This window comes from Podarcis pityusensis (genome assembly GCF_964106645.2).
Source record: "Podarcis pityusensis genome assembly, chromosome: 16".
In the NCBI taxonomy this organism is placed as follows: domain Eukaryota; kingdom Metazoa; phylum Chordata; class Lepidosauria; order Squamata; family Lacertidae; genus Podarcis; species Podarcis pityusensis.
The window spans coordinates 7,551,761-7,573,293 of NC_138041.1; the positions used below are offsets into that span (position 1 = coordinate 7,551,761).

General features: G+C 46.0%; 1 protein-coding gene and 2 long non-coding RNA genes across 3 annotated transcripts in view; all 3 read right to left on the bottom strand.

The window, feature by feature from the left end:
• The window catches only part of LOC308465213, a 266,569-nt gene that overhangs the window by 185,667 nt on the left and 59,369 nt on the right, over positions 1-21,533 (bottom strand). The window lies entirely within an intron of this gene.
• LOC308465063 (peptidoglycan recognition protein 3-like) overlaps positions 1-21,533 on the bottom strand; it is a 36,955-nt gene that overhangs the window by 15,340 nt on the left and 82 nt on the right. Inside the window, exons 2-3 of the mRNA XM_080984880.1 lie at positions 1,513-1,579; positions 310-520 (exon numbers count right to left, since the gene is read on the bottom strand). Coding sequence (XP_080841006.1) covers positions 310-520; positions 1,513-1,564 — 263 coding nt within the window. The 5' untranslated portion in view covers positions 1,565-1,579. The remainder of the gene's footprint in view (positions 1-309; positions 521-1,512; positions 1,580-21,533) is intronic.
• Positions 4,057-21,527, bottom strand: LOC308465206. The gene is made up of 3 exons (XR_013980350.1): positions 21,322-21,527; positions 18,786-18,835; positions 4,057-5,095 (listed from the first exon to the last, which is right to left on the bottom strand). It is a non-coding gene; the product is annotated as an uncharacterized lncRNA (long non-coding RNA).

Below are 21,533 nucleotides of genomic sequence, written 5' to 3' on the forward strand. Positions count from 1 at the left end.
CTGCCCAGGGGGGGCAGGAAAGAGGGGGCGTGTTCTTCTCACGCTGAGAAGGATCGCCTATCGCGACCTAGCCTGTATCCTGCTGGGGAATGCAGACAGGGAGGTCAACAGGAGATCAAGCCGGGTGCATGGAGAGTGGCCTGATAAAGGCTTGATAAAGCCTTTATCTCCTGATAAAGGCTTGAATCCTAACAGGTACCACTGTAGGCTACTTTATAAGTCAAACAGCGATCTCGGCTAACAGAAATGCAGCAAGAAAAAGAGATAATTAAGATATTTTAGTACAAGAATAAAGAACAACGCTCTTACTTATAGGCCACATCGCACCACCCTTTGAGGCCCAGGTGATAATCCTGAGCGTTCCTGACTTCTCTGGAGCATTCGGCTCGCGTTTTGCACGGATTCTGAGCCGTGTGGATGATGATGACATACTCAGGCGGGAGGTCCTTCAAAGGTTCAGAGCAGTTGGCCGGCTTCGCACCCCACTTGGAGGGGGTGATGAGTTTGAAGCACCCCGAAGCTGGGAACACACAAAAGGAAAACTGCAAAGTGGTACGGGTGTGTGAAACCAGGGCTCACAGCGTTCCTTCCAAGCTCCACCACTCCTCTTGATTCCAATGCAAGCCAACCGACGGCTGAAATCCTAACTGAGGTCTGCTCAATGAATTATGGCAGTGCCGGATTTATGTATAAGCTAAACAAACTATAGCTTAGGGCCCCACTCCCTTGGGGGGGGGGGCAAAAAAATTAAAGGAAAAAAACTGGATGTCCATTTCCAAAATATACGATAAAAAACAAATAAAATCAAACCTACATACAGCAGGTTGGCTCCTATTTGTGATGTGCAAATGGCTTTAGATACCTGTTAGGTCCATAAATTTCCATATATGGGACGCGGGTGGCGCTGTGGGTTAAACCACAGAGCCTAGGGCTTACCGATCAGAAGGTCGGTGGTTCGAATCCCCGCGATGGGGTGAGCTCCCGTTGCTCAGTCCCAGCTCCTGCCAACCTAGCAGTTCAAAAGCACGTCAAAGTGCAAGTAGATAAATAGGTACCGCTCCGGTGGGAAGGTAAAAGGCGTTTCCGTGCGCTGCTCTGGTTCGCCAGAAGTGGCTTAGTCATGCTGGCCACATGACCCAGAAGCTGTACGCCGGCTCCCTCAGCCAATAAAGCGAGATGAGCGCCGCAACCCCAGAGTCAGTCACGACTGGACCTAATGGTCAGGGGTCCCTTTACCTTTACCTTTATTATGTGCAAATGGCTTTAGATACCTATTACGTCCATAAATTACCATATAGCATATATTCAACACAAAAAACAGCGACAATTTGTCGTTGACAAAGGACAGGTAGACAGTAAAGGACCTCATTACCTTCAGTAGCTTAGGGCCTCATCAAACCTAAATCCGGCCCTGAATTATGGTAACTCTATCCCCATGCATTATCAGGTGGTACAGTCATGCTGATGATCATATCACATCCTCCTGTTGTTTCAATTGGCTTTCAAGCTTACCTTGTGACAGAGCACACAGAAAAAGCAGAATAATCTCTTGGCTGGCCATCATCTTGCTTTTAAAGACCTGTGGTAAATAAAATATTGATGGGTTAAAGCTGGTCTAGACAACATTATATATAATCCAAGTTTGTGAGGAGAGATATTACAGTAGACAACGTTCTATGAAACAAAGAGATGGAAGGCTTACATTTAATCACAAGACTATTCATAATATATTTGCAGAATATTATTCTGATTTATATCAAATAACTGAACCTTTGGCGAATAAGACTGAGTTATATTTGGGAAATGTAAGCCTGCAATTTCAAAGCTGAAACATTATTATTTTTATTATTATTATTTGTATCCCACCCTTTATCCATAGATCTCTGGGCAGTTCACAGCATACCTGATGTGACTAATTTTGTATAATGAGGTATGGCAGGGAAGAGGCACCCAAAAGACATTGAATGCTTCTCAGATTATTGTCTCACTCAAACCTGGACAAGATAGGCAGGAAGTGGGATCATACAGAGCTTTCAACCTGCTTAATCAGGATTAAAGAAAATGATTATATCAGTTTTGGCATCTCATGTGTGCAGGGTGACTGCAACAATTATGAATTTAGATCAGACAGGGTTCATACCCAATAGATATCCAGTATGCTGTTTATTAAATTTTACATTTGATTGTAGAAGGAAGCAAACTCCATTGGCTACAGATACTTACAAAGCATTTGATTCCCTGGAATGGTGTTGCTTGTTGGATGTTTTGAACAAATACCAGTTGGAGGCTAAATCTACAACAGCAACTGCTTAGCTGTATAAAGTGAATTATGCCACAGTGTGTACCCATGAGGAGGAATTAAAGAACCTTTTAATGAGGGTGAAAGAGAAGAGCGCAAAATATGGTCTGAAGCTCAACATGAAAAAAAGACAAAGATCATGGCCATCACCTCCTGGCAAACAGAAGGGGAAGAAATGGAGGCAGAGAGAGATTTTACTGTCTTGGGTTCCATGATCAGTGCAGATGGCGACAGCAGCCACAAAATTAAAAGACACCTGCTTCTTGGGAGAAAAGCAATGACAAACCTAGACAGCATCTTAAAAAGCAGAGACATCACCTTGCCAACAAAGGTCCATATAGTTAAAGCTATGGTGTTCCCAGTAGTGATGTATGGAAGTGAGAGCTGGACCGTAAAGAAGGCTGCTCGCCAAAGAATTGATGCTTTTGAATTACGGTGCTGGAGGAGACTCTTGAGAGTCCCATGGACTGCAAGAAGATCAAACCTATCCTTTCTTAAGGAAATCAGCCCTGAGTGCTCACTGGAAGGACAGATCCTGAAGCTGAGGCTCCAATACTTTGGCCACCTCATGAGAAGAGAAGACTCCCTGGAAAAGACCCTGATGTTGGGAAAGATGGAGGGCACAAGGAGAAGGGGACGACAGAGGACGAGATGGTTGGACAGTGTTCTCGAAGCTACCAGCATGAGTTTGACCAAACTGCAGGAGGCAGTGGAAAACAGGAGTGCCTGGTGTGCTCTGGTCCATGGGGTCACGAAGAGCTGGACACGACTAAACAACAACAACAGTACCCATGATCAGGATTCCTCACCGACTTTTATTTGAAGGGTTCCAAAACAGATTTGTCCCTGGTCCCCATTGCTCACTCTTTTTGCATCTGGCTGAATTTACGAGAGGACAGTGCAGAGAACACTTGTAGAGTCTTTATGCTGATGATACGGTGTGTGTGCTGAGAGATCCTAACAGGGCTTTACTAGCAGAGTCACCAGAATAAATTACATTTTGATGAAGCAGTAGGCCTGCATACAGATTTGGATGAATCTATTATTTCCTCACAGATTGTCCTTTGCCTCAGGCAGAGAGGGCAGGGGACACAAGCACAGCAGGGCTGGATTTCCACATTTGGAAGGAAGTGAAGCCAGACACATGTACCATCTGAAGAGAGCCTCCCCATAAGACCATTTGCAGCAATATACAGTGCCACAGAAAAGGGGAGGGGTCATACTTTCAGTCCTGGGGTCCTCCAGGTGTGATTGGCTTCCAACTCCCATCAGCACCAGCCAGCACGGCCAATGCTCAGCAATGATGGGAGATGGAGTCCAGCAACTTCTGAAGGGCTACATGTTCCCCATTCCTGCCTTATAAAGAGTCAGACTTTGGTCCATCTGGTTCAGCATTGTCTGCATTGAGAAGCAGCAGTTCTCCAGGATTCAAACAGGGGTCTTCCCCAGTCCTACCCAGAGAGACCTCCTGCGTGTGCACTTTGCCATGGAGGTATAATCATCCTCACCTTCAAAAAAAGAAGATGGGCAGATGCTGTAGGGTTCTACCTGCCAACTGCTCCAGCCAGCATGGTCAACAGCCAGGGTTGATGGAAGCTGTAATGGTCCCACAAATGTTGCTGGACCTATCATCTCCTGTGAGCACAGCCAATGGCCAGAGTTGGCAGGTCTTGTAGTCCAAAAGAGGGCCACAGATTTCCCCAGCCCAGCTATAGCATCATGAGACCTGGGATAGCTCAGTCAATAGAACTTGACCCTCGTGATCCCTTCCAATTCTGGAGTTCTATGAGTCTATGAAGGGACGCGGGTGGCGCTTTGGGTTAAACCACAGAGCCTAGGACTTGCCAATCAAAAGGTCGGCGGTTCGAATCCCCATGACGGGGTGAGCTCCCGTTGCTCGGTCCCTGCTCCTGCCAACCTAGCAGTTCGAAAGCACGTCAAAGTTTAAGTAGATAAATAGGTACTGCTCCGGTGGGAAGGTAAACGGCATTTCTGTGCGCTGCTCTGGTTCACCAGAAGCGGCTCAGTCATGCTGGCCACATGACCCAGAAGGTGTACGCCGGCTCCCTCGGCCAATAAAGCGAGATGAGCGCCGCAACCCCAGAGTCGGCCATGACTGGACCTAATGGTCAGGGGTCCCTTTACCTTTACCTATGAGTCTATGAATCTAAAGCCCAGCAATAAGAACGGATAATCCAGAGAACAAAATTATCTATCCACACTGCTGCCTCCCATCAGCCAACAGTCAGAGATAATGGGAGCTGGAATCCAAGAACATCAGGGTGGGGAAGAAATGAGCTCCCCGTCCCTGGCCTAGCCCATTTCTTGAAAGCACAGAAACAATTGAGAACCTACCTGTGCCCGGCTTAGCCTTCCTTCTAAAAGCTGCAGGTTTTACCTCTCTCCCTTTTTAAAGGGAGGCGGAGGATTGTGGGGAAAGTCAGAATGTCGAAACCAGCCAGGAGCCTTGGGCGAGGTGTCGCCAGGCTGTGGATCCTGGCAGCGGCAAGGGTGTGAACAGAGGGATAATAAGCAAGGGTTATGAAACCCCCTAGTATTGGTGTAGATCCATCAAGTCACAGAGACAAAAGCAGAGGAAGCAAAGGCTTTATCTCTTGGAGGATTATGTAAGCGAAACGCTTTTGCAGAAGGCATCTATGCTGGGACAAGGGAAACCCAGCTGTTATGGCGTGTTAATTATAACATGAGTTATGATGTGTCACGCCACCTGCCTTAGAGATGTTTAATATCCCAGGGAAGGCTTCAATGACTCAAGGAGATTTCTGTTGAGACAAACTGTAAAAAAACAACAACACCAAGGTGAAATAAAGCAGGAAAGCACAAGCATTGCTTGCAAGCCCGTCGTAGCTTTGATCCTGGCATATCCATGTATTATTATTATTATATAAACAAATACATTTGTATATCACTTTACAGTGGCACCTTGGGTTACAGACGCTTCAGGATACAGACGCTTCAGGTTACAGACTCCAATAACCCAGAAATAATACCTCGGGTTAAGAACTTTGCTTCAGGATAAGAACAGTAATTGTGCGGAGGCAGCGGGAGGCCCCATTAGCTAAAGTGGTACCTCAGGTTAAGAACAGTTTCAGGTTAAGAACGGACCTCCAGAATGAATTAAGTTCTTAAACAGAGGTACCACTGTATACCTGCAAGTCTCGGGGGTGGTTCGCAAGATAAAATCACAATACAGTGGAACCTCGGTTGTCGAACATACAGTATTTTTCCGTGTATAACACGTCCCCGTGTATAAGAGGATCGCTATTTTGGGGGACTCAAATTCAAGAAAATGGGGGGAGATGGCCCAGAGTTGTTTAGCTTGGGGGGCGGGCATTGCCCAAGGTTGTTGAGCTTTTTTGGGGGGATGCAGAAAATCACTAACCCAACTTACAAACGCTGACAATCACTCGAATCACTGACGCCAAAAAGCGTCTGCCCGCTCACCAACAGCAGCCGGCAATCGCACGCCCAGTTGCTGCAACAGCAGCCAATCCACAGCAGCCTTTGCCGCACCAACCAATCACCCACCAAATTACCGCAGCAGCAGCCAATTCACAGCAGCCCTTGCCGCAGCCACCAACCACCCCCGAAGCTTGCGACTGAAACCAATCACCCGCCCCCCCATGCATTATCCGTGTATAAGACGACCCCCGTTTTTTAACATTATTTTAGAGTTAAAAAACCTCGTCTTATACACAGAAAAGTATGGTAAATAATCATTTTTAATATCATCTCATTGTCACGTGGGTTCCTTTAACCTTGGACCCAGCTACTCAGCTGCAAATAAAATGCTGTAAGTGTGTTTTAAGTGCCATATACAATGTAACACTAGATGGCGATGGTGAGCCATATGGAAAATTCAATGTATTTTTAAAAACGCTTTTTTAAAAAGCATTTTCAGAACGGGGGGAGGTGTATGTGTGTAATTTTTATTAAATTTTCTGTTTTACAATTACAAATATTCATTTTAAACAATCTTAACATATCAGTGACTTCCCTTCTTCTCTTTCCATGGTTTATTTTCCATACCATAAATCCCTGCTTATTTTACGTAAACTAAACCATTCAGTATTTCCATTATTACATCCATCAAAACTCGTTTACCCTGTTAATGCTGCCAACATTTTCAAGTGTACACAATTCCCCCCCCCCCATATATTCAACAAACGTTTTCCAATCTTTTCTAAACATATGTTCTTCTTGTTCTCTTATTCTATATGATAGGTCCACAAGCTGCGCATATTCCACCAGTTTAAGTTGCCATTCTTCTTTACTCGGGACCTCATTCACTTTCCACTTTGGGGGCTAACAAAACACCAGCCGTAGAACGTTTTTTTTTTATGTGTGTAGACTCCAAACTTGTCTTGCCTCTTCATTTGCAAGGCAGCCTGCCGAGTCCTATTGTGCCACAAGGTGGCAGCATGCAGCTCCAAGAACTTTGCCAAAAGGGAATGCCACTCTCAGTTTTGGGTCCTGCGCATCTGTTCTATATAGCTTTATTTGGGTCCAAGTTAACTTCTATCAATGGTATTGTCATGGTCCAGTTCATGGGCAATCGAAGTCCCAGCAGGGGACGTCGGGACCGGGGGCAAGATGGCGGGGTGGGAGCAGGAACGGGGGTCCAGAAGCCAGGAGTCAGGAAGCCAAGAGTCCGAGGGTCAGAGAGCCAGGAGTCACGAAGTCAGGGGTCCAAGGATCAAGAAGCAGGGAGTCAAGAAGGCGAGGTTCAAGGATCAGGAAGCAAGAAGCCAAATGCAGCAAGGCAGGAAGTCTGTTGCTGTTGCAAAGAGCCGAAGGGAAATGCTGACTTTATATCCCTTCCTGGCTCTTGCCACCAGGTGCTGTGAGTTACCAATTGGCCTCACCTGTGCGAACGCACCTCGCCTCTGCAGAACAAACTTAGGAAGGCCCCAGTCCTGCAAAGTCCTACTGCTCACAGGGCCTGGCTCCTGCACACACACCTGACAGGTATGATCTATATACAGTGGTACCTCAGGTTACGTACGCTTCAGGTTACAGACTCCACTAACCCAGAAATAGTACCTCGGGTTAAGAACTTTGCTTCAGGATGAGAACAGAAATCGTGGTCCGGCAGCACGGCAGCAGCAGGAGGCCCCATTAGCTAAAGTGGTGCTTCAGGTTAAGAACAGTTTCAGGTTAAGAACAGACCTCTAGAACAAATTAAGTAGTTAACCCGAGGTACCACTGTACACATAAAGGAATCTGATCTGATGGGGAGAAAGCAAAGCCACTTCCGCCTTAAGGAGGAGGTGGGGTTGTGGGCTTCGCATCCCCTCCACGTGCATAGGGGGTGGGAGGCCAGCCCCGTGCGATTGGGGGATTCTTGGCTGCATCACCTCCTAGCCAGCCAATCAGGTTGCTCCGGGGGCATGGCCTGCCCTATTTAAGGCAGGACGCAGCCGGGTATCTCCCTCTTTGTCCACCCTCCAGCTGCTCCAGTTTTCCCACCCTCCCACCCTCTAAGGTTTTCGTTCCTTGACCTCGCTATGGACTTTAGTTGGTCGCCATTGAAGGGACTGGTAGGAATTTTTCCACTTGACAAATTGGCACCAGCCACTTGGTTTTCGCCTGCCTCGTAGCCAATCGCCACAACTTTCTGGGTATTTGGCGATTACCGTATTTTTCGCTCTATAACACGCTCCCAACCATAACACGCACATAGTTTTTAGAGGAGGAAAACAAGAAAAAAAATATTCTAAACGAAACAGTGGATGTATGATTTTTGTGGTTCATGCTGTGGCCACAGACATGTGATCTGACAGTGAGTTTGGGGTAGCCCAATGCAAAAATCCTGAGGATCTATGTGGATCCGTGCTTTGTAACCACGTTTTTGCACCACTGCAGCCCCAGGCAACAGTGGGTGCGTGATTTTTTTTGGTGCAAGCTGTAGCCATGGACATGCTATGTGATCTGATGGTGAATTTGGGGTGACCCAGTGCAAAAATCCTGAGGATCCATGTGGATTTGTGCTTTGTAACCACATGAATGAAGGAACTGTCAGTAATGTATGGTATCTCCAATACAGTGATGAAGGAAGAGGGGGGGGGGGAGCTGACACTTGTCCTAGGCAAAGCAGCCAACTCCTATAGGCCTAGGTGCCTTCACCCCCCATTAAATATTTGAGGGAGTCATCCTCCCCCCATGCTGATGGGCATTGCCATTCATATAAGGTACCAGTGTGCATGCACTTTGTCTTGAGATCATTGCAGTCTGTGCGATGGGGCTTACCTGTACCTGCCCCCCCCCCCAATATTTATTGAAGTTGGAAGAGGGAAGGAGGGAGGGAAGAGAGATGGAGAGCTCCCATTTGTCCTAGGCAAAGCAGCCAACTCCTATGGGCCTAGGTGCCTTCACCCATTAAATATTTGAGGGAGTCATCCCCCATTGTGGTATGTGAGTGGGGCTTACCTGGCTGTCCCCCCAATATTTTTTGAAGTTGGAAGAGGGAGGGAGGGAGGGAAGGAAGAGAGAGGGGGAACTCACATTTGTGCAGCTGCCTTGCCTCAAAAGAGGAGGAGGAGACTCAGGGACACGAGCCTTGTAAGCCGCTTTGTTTGAATTTACCGGTGAGGTGCTGGGGGAGGGACGGAAGGGGATGCCCTCTTTGTCCCTCCTTCCAGCTCATTGTAAAGAAAGCAGAGCAAGAGCTGCTTACATTTGTGTAAGGGAGAGCCATAGAGCAGGCAGACACTGAGAAAGAGAGGCTGTCTCCCTTTCCCCACCTTGGCTTTTGCACGCTGCGCGCAGCTCTTGCGGCTTCTCAGCAAGCCAAGCGGAGGAAGAGAGGCTGCCGAACAGCCAGCAAGAGCGGCTCCTCCTGCCTGCATTCGCTCCATAACGCGCAGACACATTTCCCTTTACCTTTTAGGGGGGGAAACTGAGTGTTATGGTGCGAAAAGTACGGTAGGCATTGGAATTTTTCTGTAGGTGGAAGAGGGGAGGTAGCGCCATCACCTGCTCCGCATATTGAAGGGTAGTCCGTTAAAGGATTCCGGGGGGCACGGCCATGTCCGAAGCCTGGGGAGATTAGGGCCCAAGGCACGCCCCCTATTGGTGACTCCAGGGGAGTTCCTAGTTGATGCGCATCAGCAGGACTCCCCCTACTGGTGGTTAACCCATACAGTGGTACCTCGGGTTAAGTACTTAATTCGTTCCGGAGGTCCGTTCTTAACCTGAAACTGTTCTTAACCTGAAGCACCACTTTAGCTAACGGGGCCTCCTGCTGCTGCCGCACCGCCAGAGCACGATTTCTGTTCTCATCCTGAAGCAAGGTTCTTAACCCGAGGTCCTATTTCTGGGTTAGCGGGGTCTGTAACCTGAAGCGTATGTAACCCGAGGTACCACTGTATAGTCTGTTAGGACCAGTGCCTAAGCCAATACCGCTAATCACCTGTAACCAATAAAGTTGTGGCCTTTTTTAGCCCATTAACCCTAACAATTGTGTCATGTGTCATTATTTCTACCGGGGGGGGGGGGTCGGGAACTCGCCATACAATCTCCACAACACCTGAAGGCAGCAAGCTAACTTAGGAGTCATTCACCTTCAAGAAACTCCCATCTATCTTGGATTTCTTCTCTTTGAGTGTTTCTGACCACGCTATCTCTCCCGTTAGTTCTTTAAGCTTTCAGAAATCGGCCTTCTTAAAGTCCATGTCCGCCTTCACTCCTGCTCATGAGCTCATAGGGACCGCAAGCAGCTATGTAGAACTTTGGAACCTTCTATGATTTTTTTGTACATTTGTATGATATTAATTTAAAATTTGTTTATTTTAATAAAGATGACATTGTGGGCAGGATTTAGGTTTGATGAGGCCCTAAGCTACTGAAGGTAATGGGGCCCTTTATATGTCCAGCTGTCCTTTGTCAACAACAAATTGTCACTGTTTTTTGTGTTGAATGTGTTGTGTTGTGCCATATGGTAATTTATGGACCCAATAGGTATCTAAAGCCATTTGCGCATGTTGCCATGCAACCAGTCCATGCAGAATGTAGGCACCCTATATACAGAAATGAGCAAACCTGAGATATTTTAGGGAGCAGGCTAGCAGGCGGGGTTCATTACTTACATCGTAGGAGCCTACACAACACAAAACACGGTTGCTATATGTAGGTTTTATTTTATTTGTTTTTTATCTTATATTTTCGAAATGTACATCCAGATTGTTGCTTTTCCTTTAAATTTTTTGGGTTCCCCGAGAGAGTGGGGCCCTAAGCTATAGCTTGCTTAGCTTATATTTAAATCCGGCACTGATTGTGGGAAAAACCTGGGTGCTCTCTGATCTGCAAAAAATAGTATCTCCACTCGCAGAAAAACCTTGCATTCTTCTATTGTGCCACCAGGTGGCAACAAATATTCCCCAAATGCACATCAAATTCCCTTTTCCTACAGGAAATAAAAAGAAAGAGCCTACAGTTTCTCCTCACCCACCCACCTCCAGCCACAATATCAGCCCCTCCAAATGTCCGTATTTTCCAGGGACAGTCTCGGATTTTCAGAAGCCATCCTAGCTTCTGATTTTATCCCAGAATGTCCCAGTTTTCCTTAGGACATCCCTATTTTCATCAGAGAAATGTTGGAGGGTATGAAGTTATGTGACCCCCTGAGCCAAGGAGATAAATAACTATGCAACCTCTAAAAGACATCTGAAGGTAGCCCTGTGTAGGAAGGTTTAAAACATTTAATGTTTTATTATGTTTTTATATACATTGGGTGCCACCCAGAGTGGCTGGGGCAACCCAGAGTTATAAGAACTTTAAGGTCTCAGATATAGAATAAATATTCATAAATGCACACATATCAAAATACATGAACCATGTGTCTGAAATAGTACAGGAGAGCAATCCTGAAGCCATTTTTACTCTCCCATTAACCTCAAATATTCCTCTGCAGTAAGGGAGGCAAATGGGGAAAGCTTTCCCATTGTCTTTTTGCTTGAAAATCCTGTCTTAAGGGCGTATCTGTGTATGAATAGTGTGAGCCTGTGACCTGGATTCAGGAACTAAAGAATTAACCATCACACAAAAGAATGGCCAGGCTGCCCAGGTAATGCAATCAGTGACCATTATCAGGTATCCTGGCAGACAGGATTTCTGCTGTAGACCGCCTCCTTCTGTGATGGATGGATGGATGGATGATGTTTTTTGAGGGGTGGTCTTGGGCTACAGGGTGGGCAATTTCAAAAGTCTATATAAGAGCTTGCACACCATTGTTTGGGGTTCTCCTCCCTCCTGCGTGTGGTGAGTGGGGACCCTGTTGCAACTGTTCTTTGAATAAAGATCAGGCTTACTAGCCGCTTTGCTTCTCAGTATACTCTGGTGTATACTACACAGCATCTTAAAAAGTGGAAACATCACCTTCCCGACAAAGGTCTGTATAGTTAAAGCTCTGGTTTTCCCAGTAGTGATGTATGGAAGTGAGAGCTGGACCATGAAGAAGGCTGATCGCTGAAGAATTGATGCTTTTGAATTATGGTGCTGGAGGAGACTCTTGAGAGTCCCATGGACTGCAAGAAGATCAAACCTATCCATTCTGAAAGAAATCAGCCCTGAGTGCTCACTGGAAGGACAGCTGAGGCTCCAATACTTTGGCCACCTCATGAGAAGAGAAGACTCCCTGGGAAAGACCCTGATGTTGGGAAAGATGGAGGGCACAAGGAGAAGGGGACGACAGAGGACGAGATGGTTGGACAGTGTTCTTGAAGCTACCAGCATGAGTTTGACCAAACTGTGGGAGGCAGTAGAAGACAGGAGTGGCCGGCGTGCTCTGGTCCAGGGGGTCACGAAGAGTCGGACACGAGTAAATGACTAAACAACAACAACAACACTCTGGTTGGCCTCTGTTATTTTCTCCTACTGATATAGAGCCCACTTAAAGACTCAATATGGGCTCCAGAACACCCCATAAGGGAAAGGGATCAGTTTTTCTTATAACACCAGTTTATTTATATTATTGTGTATTTTAGCTCTTCAACGCCCTGCTTCTCAGACTGTGTGAGAGGAGTCAGCACCTAAGCCTACAGTTCAAACATACATTTACATTGGATAGGGGCGTCTTCTGCTGAGCTGATTCACCTCCCAAGGACTCCTCTGTCCCTTTGCTCTCAAATCTGCCTCACTGAGGAATGCTGCTCCATCCAACTGATTTTTTTTTATTATGAGAAAAAACCTGTTAAAACTGGTGGATTTCTGTTTTAAAACCAGCTTGCACTATCAAGGGAAAACCCAGCTTGAGGAAATTGTGCAAGAATGCAACACTACCCTGAGCAATCTGCAGTCTGTTTCCTCTTAAACAATTTTTGCTGTGTGTGCACATCAGAGGAGGCTCAGTGTGAGGAAGGCCAAATTCTGGCCCCTTCTCCTTACCCCAGCAAAACTCCCAGGGTAACCTTGTTACCACTGAATTGATGGGGAACTACCAGCCCACAGGCCTCGCCCAGCCCAGATTTGGCCCATGAGGCTTTTCCTCACAAACGACACCCATCTACCACCAATACTTTTGATATCAGGTGTGAGACAAGTATGGACAAGGCTACAAATGAATAACAGGAGCTTAAAGTTGGGTGACCAGTAGTTTAGACCCTCTAAGTGTCCCTGTTTTCCAGGGACAGTCCTGGATTTACAGAAGCCGTCCTGGTTTCAGATTTGATCCCGGAATGCCCCATTTTTCCTTAGGACGTCCCTATTTTCATCAGGAAAATGTTGGAGGGTATGGAGTTATGCGACCCCAGAACCAAGGAGAAGGGAAGGCTTTTAATGTTTAGTGTTTTATTATGTTTTTATATATGTTGGAAGTTTACCCAGAGTGGCTGGAGCAACCTAGTCAAATGGGTAGGGTATTATTATTATTATTATTATTATTATTAACGTCCCTATTTTCATCTGAGAAATATTGGAGGGTATGGTAGTTCATTAGCAAGCAGGGTTTGCTTTCAGTGTTGGTGCTGACCTTTAAAGCCCTAAACCATGGGTAGGCAAACTAAGGCCCGGGGGCCGGATCTGGCCCAATCGCCTTCTAAATCCGGCCCGTGGACAGTCTGGGAATCAGCGTGTTTTTACATGAGTAGAATGTGTCCTTTTATTTAAAATGCATCTCCGGGTTATTTGTGGGGCATAGGAATTCGTTAATTCCCCCCCAAAAAATATATATATATATAGTCTGGCCCCCACAAGGTCTGAGGGACAGTGGACTGGCTGAAAAAGTTTGCTGACCCCTGCCCTAAACGGCCTCAGTCCAGGACACCTGAAGGAGCATCTCCACCCCCATCATTCAGCCCGGACACTGAGGTCCAGCTCTGAGGGCCTTCTGGCGGTTCCCTCCCTGCGAGAAGCCAAGTTACAGGGAACCAGGCAGAGGGCCTTCTCGGTAGTGACGCCCTTCCATCAGATGTCAAGGAAATAAACAACTACAGTGGTACCTCTGGTTACGTACTTAATTCGTTCAGGAGGTCCCTTCTTTTTTTTTTTTTTTTTTAAATAATATTTATTAAGATTTTCAAAAAAAAAGAAAATACAGAAAGCAATAATTAAAATACGTTCATAGCCTTATTTTCATAAATCCGCTTTCTGGGACTCCCCCCTTCCCCCACCCCTACCATATTCCTTTTTCATATTGTTGGCTCCACAAGCTCTCAGTTCTGAATAAAAACTTAATTTGTTTAAACCATTATTCGAATTTAAAATTTCTACACTCCATATCAATACCCTTAATAAAACACAGAAAATTTCTTTCCCAGGGCCCACCCCATTTTCATTCCACAATTTCCCTTTTTTTAATAATAGAAACACCCCACATAATAAAAATATCAGAAATAAGAAATAAAGAGTATAAAAGATGAGACAAAGCCAGTTCAAAAAAAAGAAGTTGACAAGCCTTTGGATTTTAGTTCTCCCCCCCTGTCCCCGGTTTAATTTCCCCCTGACCACCAAACCATATTATCCGCTGGAATTCTTACAATCCATGAATCACCTATTTCCCCCAACTCCTTGCTGGTTTTTTTTTCTTTTTTTCCCTTTCATAATTATTTTTAGAACACTTAACTTCAGATCTTTAATAAAGCTCCCCCCATTGTTCTTTCCAAATTATAGTCCAGTTTCCTCTTGTTCCGCTGCTGAAACGTTCTAATTCAGAAGCTTAGTAAGTCTGCAGGGATTATTGTTATTCAGGAACAAAAACTTGCGTTCAGTCCCTTCCTTTCTTCAATAGAAAATTCTATTGTCTCCTTTAGCTGAACACCCTGTAGACAAAATATTATTTCCGTTTTGCAGCTTTCCCAGAAGATAACCAGTCCTGTAAAATTCCAATGGTGTTTTTTTCACTTACGACCATCTTTGTAATGTCCCGAAACTCCTCTAGGGGGATTGTTATAACTTTGTCTTCTCTAGTCCAAAAGTCCGATTGTTATCCATATTTTCGCCATTTTGTATCCAAGTTTTAACGAGTTGTAACAAATTGTAACAAATTTAGCCAGCAAAGTTCTCATAATAAAATCCTCTCTGCTTTCCGACTTTGACAGCTACTTTGACAGCTGTCAAAATCTCCGACTCTTTTCACCAGGCTCTCTCTTCAATCACCCCGGTTCCCAGGGGGGGGGGTTACGTTTCTTCTCCCTCAATTCATCCTCCAGCACAGTTCTTATGATTCCCCATCGTGGAATTCTTAGTGATTATCAGCAATACAAATCTTTTTGGACCTTGGTTTCCCCGTCCTTGTCTTGAAAGGTTTACAATAGGGGGGGGGACTGACTTCCTTTTTGGATCCCCCCCCCCGCTCGTATCCAATTCAAAAAGAAATTCTTTTTTTCCTCCTTTTAAACCCAGTTTCCAAATTACTCACGGGTTGTTGTCTAAAAGTCCGAATTTTCAATAGAAGAAGTCAGCGCTCTCCGCCGGATGGCATGCGGCTGCGCTCGGCAGGGATAGCAGAGGACTCAAAGCACCACGCTTCTCCCCGGCACCCGATCCGTAGCCTTTAAAAAGGCTCCTTCACGAGTCGGGAGGGCGCTAGCGGTGCCAGCCGAGTCTCCATGTCCACGACCCTCGTGGCCGTGGTTTTTAAGGGTCCCCGCATCGCCGGTGCGGTAGGACCCAGCCCCTGCCGAGCAGGCTCCCTCCGGAGCTCGGAGGGAGTCCGCCATTCGGCGATGGCGCCAACCCGGAAGTCCAGGAGGTCCCTTCTTAACCTGAAACTGTTCTTAACCTGAAGCACCACTTTAGCTAATGGGGCCTCCTGCTGCTGCCGTGCCGTCGGAGCACAATTTCTGTTCTCATCCTGAAGCAAAGTTCTTAACCCGAGGTACTATTTCTGGGTTAGCGGAGTCTGTAACCTGAAGCGTATGTAACCCGAGGTACCACTGTATCTGACTTTAAGAAGACATCTGAAGGCAGCCCTGTTTAGGGAAGTCTTTAACGTTTGAAAATAAGATGCTGGACTAGGTGGGGCTGATCCAGCAGCCTATTCTTATGTCCTCGCCTTTTTCTTTTCTTTTTTTTATAATTAATATTTATTGAAGTTTCACAAAGAACAGAATCACATTGATAAAAAAGAAAAATTTAAAAAGAAAAAAGAAAAATACACAATACAAAATACAAAAAGATAAAAAAAAAAGTTAAAAACAATTCCGTTCTTTTCATAACTTCTTTTACATTTACTTGTTTCCCGGACTTCCTCATACCTCCCTCTTTTGTATTCCAATTCAGTTTGTTAATCCAGCAATTTCTTTCCCTCCTTTTTAATCCCAATCCTTAATCTTAATATATTGTAACATTAAGTTTTTACCTATTAAAAACCAATTTTTCCATTCTTTTAACCTTTTTAATCCTAATCCTTAATCTTGATATATTTATAACTTTAAAGCCTGTACAGCTAGAAGCCAGTTAACTTCAATCCAACATCACTCTAACATTCATTAATTTTGCAATATTTCTGTAAATAATCTTTAAATTTCTTCCAATCTTCTTCCACCAACTCTTCTCCCTGGTCACGGATTCTGCCAGTCATTTCCGCCAATTCCATGTAGTCCATCATTTTCATCTGCCATTCCTCCAATGTGGGTAGTTCTTGTGTCTTCCAATACTTTGCGATAAGTATTCTTGCTGCTGTTGTATGTCCTCGCCTTTTTCATGCACACCTGGGCTTCAGGTTAAGATGGCGACAGGCCAGGAAACCAGCTCCAGAGCTCTGTGTGCAGCCCTGTTCAGGGAAGTTTTTTTGTGTATGATGATGTATTGTGTTTTTACTATTTTTTTATCACGAGCCGCCACGAGTGGCTGGGGCAACCCAGTCAGATGGACAGCATATAAATATTATTATCGAAGAAGTAGTGGTATGCGGTTGAAAATAGGATTAATAGGGCACATGGAAGGGATGGGGAGGAAGTCAGGAGATTCAAAGTGATCTCAACATTTGGATTCGGAATTGTTTTTGTGGTATGTTTATATTTTTGAAAACCAAATAAAAAATTATTTCAAAAAAATAATTAAAAAAATAAATATTATTATTGCTATTCTTACTATCATCACCACCACCACCATCATTTTGTTCTGCTATGGCACCATGTCCCCTCTCACTTGCTTTGCAGGTTCAACAGAAATATTCCTACAGAGGCCCCACAATTTCAGAGGGGTTCCAGGACGAATCACGGCTCAGATGAACTGGAGCCATGGGGTGGTGGCTATAACAGGAACACCCACATTTCAAAGATCAAAGCAAGGCATTGTTGTAACCTCCTCCAGTTTTCGCTCTGAGGTGGAATGAGCCTCACCCATCGCCCATAATAGGGATCGGCAGCAAAAATGTTGCCATTGGACATGTTGCTGTTTAGCATGCCAGCTGGCAGACATGCCCTCTTTCAGAGTACAGTCATACCTCGGGTTACAGGCGCTTCAGGTTGCGCGTTTTCGGGCTACGCACCGCACCGAACCTGGAAGTACCGGAACGGGTTACTTCCAGGTTTCGGCGCATGCACAGAAGCACTAAATCGAGCTTTGCGCATGTGCAGAGGTCTGCAGTTTGAATCCCCGTGACGGGGTGAGCTCCCGTTGCTCGGTCCCTGCTCCTGCCAACCTAGCAGTTCAAAAGCACGTCAAAAGTGCAAGTAGATAAATAGGTACTGCTCCGGCGGGAAGGTAAACGGCATTTCCGTGTGCTGTTCTGGTTCGCCAGAAGCGGCTTAGTCATGCTGGCCACATGACCCAGAAGCTGTACGCCGGCTCCCTCAGCCAATAAAGCGAGATGAGCGCCGCAACCCCAGAGTCGGCCACGACTGGGCCTAATGGTCAGGGGTCCCTTTACCTTTACCTTTATCTTTATCCCTCTTCCTGGAGAACTCTGGGAACTGTAGCTCTGTGAGGGAGATAAGGGGTCTCCTGGTGACTCTCAGCACCCTTAACAAACTACAGTTCCCAGAATTCTTTAGAGGAAGCCTTGCCTCTTTAAAGTGGCATAAGATTGCGTAAAACGTATAGTGCGAATTGGGCTTCATTCACTCAGTAGGGATGGATCTGTCAGTTTCACGTCTCTCATCTCTCCCCCACTTTAAAATCAGTTCTTTACATTTCTGCAGAAACGTGCTTCTATGGGGTTTTGCAATCCTCGTAAAAATTCACCAGCGTTTTAGTGTGAACTTCTCCTAATAAACACATTTTTGTGTGCGGTTCTTAATACGGTGCATCTTTTTGCAAGCAATTCCCCCAGGTAGAATGTATTTTGCATGTCATTTTCACTAATATATCCATCCCTATGGACACTTTCCCTGAATAGATTGTGTTTGTTTAAGCATGGTTTGGATGGAGAACTGCAAATGCAAAAGGGTGTCTGTGTTTTGATTATTCTGTTTTGGAAAGGGCCATAATGTCGCTGGTCTCCAAATCCCATCATCCTCAACCATAGAATCATATAATTGCAGAGTTGTAAGGGACCACCTTGTTTTGTGTTTAAGATCATTGAGCTCCTATTCAGAAATGAATTCAAATAAATGAATACAGACAGACAACAAGAATTGTATAAACATGAGGACTTATTTGTTTATGGATACACTATGGACAAATATGGAAAATGAATAACAAGATATAAAATGGAAGAAAATAATGCAATAAAATTATATGTAATATAAACAACCAGAAGAAGGAAGGAGGAAAGTCAGCTCTGAAGAGCAAGTGTAAATGTAAAATATAATACAATATGTGTATGCGGAGTATCTAATTGAAAAACTAATAAAGATTATTTGGAGAGAGAGAGAGAAATGTATTCCTTAACCGTTTTTGGCCTTTTCAAACTATGTCAGAAATGCTTGCTATGCTCTAACGTTTATCAAGAAGAGACAAGGGTGAGAGCTCACACAGAGCACGCAGTTGCACCTGCAATGTCATAAAATTTGCATTATCCACCAAACAGAGATCCCAAGAGAATCAGCCCCCTGGCTGTAGGAAAGAAAAATACCATACTCACCGAGAAGGTAGCTTGCTCCAAAAGGTGGTCAGTCGCTCAGGTGGCTGAATCTAAATCAGAATCAAATCAAGCAAGGGATTCAAGGATGATTATGGGTGTGCAATGCACTAGTCCTGTTGAAGGTCACCGAATAGAATCGTGCGGTGCTAATGAGCAAGGATCAAAAAGGGTGGCATTTTTAAATTCTCTGTGTTTGCTTGTATCTGAGTGTGTCTGATTTCCCCCCTACATAACTGGCTGTTGTAAGTCACCTGCACTGATTGTCTGCCCATGTTTGGATTGGTTTGTTCTGGTGGGGGTGGGGGGGATTCAACTGGTTATGTAGCATGTTGATGATGCAATGTTTTGTTGCCGTTGGGTCCACATGTAATTGTAAGCTTCTGTAAAGGTCACACAGTAACATGATGTGGGCTCTAGCAAGCTCTTCTCCAGCTAATTTAGATGTTCGAGTCTGGAGAACTTCCATACATTATCAGCTAGCGCTGAGGACAATCGTGGCGGTGGACATAAGAAGATCTCTGCTGGATCACAATAATAATAATAATTTTTATACCCCGCCCATCTGGCTGTGCTTCCCGAGCCACTCTGGGCAGGTTCCAAGAAAAGATTAAAATACAAGAATGCATCAAACATTAAAAGCTTCCCTAAACAGGGCTGCCTTCAGATGTCTTCTAAAAGTCTGGTAGTTGTTTTTCTCTTTGACATCTGATGGGAGGGTTTCCATGGGGTGGGTGCCATTATTGAGAAGGCTCTCCGCCTGGTTCCCTATAACTTGGCTTCCCGCAGTGAGGGAACTGCCAGAAGGCCCTCGGAGCTGGACCTCAGTGTCCGGGCAGAACGATAGGGGTGGAGATGCTCCTTCAGGTATACAGGACCGAGGCCATTTAGGGCTTTCAAGGTCAGCACCAACACTTTGAATTGTGCTCGGAAACATACTGGGAGCCAATGTAGGTCTTTCAAGACCGGTGTTATGTGGTCTCGGCAGCCACTCCCAGTCACCAGTCTAGCTGCCGCATTCTGGATTAGTTATAGTTTCCGGGTCACCTTCAAAGGTAGCCCCACATAGAGCGCATTGCAGTAGTTCAAGCAGGAGATAACCAGAGCATGCACCACTCAACAGTCCACGGGCAGGTAGGGTCTCATCCTGCGTACCAGATGGGGCTGATAAACAGCTGCCCTACCACAGAATTAACCAGCGCCTCCATGGACAGCTGTGAGTCCAAAATGACTCCCAGGCTGTGCACCTGGTCCTTCAGGGGCACAGTTACCCCATGCAGGTCCTCCACACCCGCCCGTCTCCTGTCCCCCAAGTCAGGATTCAACTTCAAACACACACACAACTCTACAAAGGCTGGGGATCCAGTCATGGTTGACAAGATTCCTCCAAGGAACTCTCATACAGGGCCTGAAGGCAGCAGCTCCCTTTCCCCTATTGTCTTCCTCCCAGAATTGAGTGTTCAGCGATATAATAATTGAACATGGGAGTTCTATTGTGTTCACTTATATTCGTACCACCACCACCAGACAGAACCCATAAAAAGCCCTTTGTTGAAGACCTGGACCATGGCTTTCAAAGAAGAACACCAACAGCTGTAGTATTACAAAGCCCAACATGCAGCGTGACTGTCAATCAAGCCCAGATGCACAATGACAGACCCAGATTTGTATTAAATACAGACGGGATTGTGCTGTAAAGGAAGAATCTGGAAGACCAACAGAAGGGAGGGGGGAACCAAGAAGTCACCCCCTCACACTGCGGCCACTTCATTTAAGGAAGGAGCAGAAGGTTAGTGTCAGGTGTGCGTGCAGGAGCCAGGCCCTGTGACCAATAGGACTTTGCAGGACTGGGGCCTTCCTAAGTTTGTTCTGGAGAGGCAAGGCGTGGCCGCGCTGGTGAGGCCAATTGGTAACTCACAGCACCTGGTGGCAAGAGCCAGGAAGGGATATAAAGTCAGCATTTCCCTTCGGCTCTTTGCCACAGCAACACGTTCCCTGCTTTGCTGCGTTTGGCTCCTGGACTCCTCACTTCTCGATCCTCGGACCCGACTTCATGACTCCTTGCTTCCTGACCCTCGGACCCTTGGCTTCTTGACTCCCGGCTCTCTGACCCTCGGACCCTTGGCTTCCTGGCTTCTGGACTCCCATTCCTGCTCCCACCCCGCCATCTTGCCCCCGGTCCCGACGTCCTCAGCTGGGACTTAGATTGCCCGTGAACCGGACCATGACAGTTAGTGGTCTGGGGTCACGGCAGGATGAAGACCTGTTGCTATTTCTGCAGCAGGGTCCCTTTCTCCTGCATCCAGTCAGCATGAAAGGGGAACTTTAGGGCCACAGGGGGCAAAACAAAAAAGTGCCAACCCCTGATTTAAGGTATGGCAGCAGATGCCTATGTAAATCAGTTCTTCATTCAGAATTAGGAAGGATGGGGTCTGTATTTTTGGAGGGAGGGCTGTGGCTCACCGGTAGAGCACCTGCAAAAAGCCCAGCTTCAATCCCTGGCCTCTGCAGGCAGGGCTGGAAAACACAAACACCCCACCTGAATCCCTAGAGAGCGGGCGCCAGTCCATGCTGAGACAATACCAAGCTGGAAGGACCAAGGGCATGACTCAACATGAGTCAGCTTCCTAGTCTCTTTCCCCTATTCCTGGAGCCAACCCCTAACAGCATCCGCTCTTGGGACAATAAGCACAAAGTGGTGCTTTTCTCAAAACTCTGCACGGTCCCATTCGGACAAAGTTTCATGGCCTC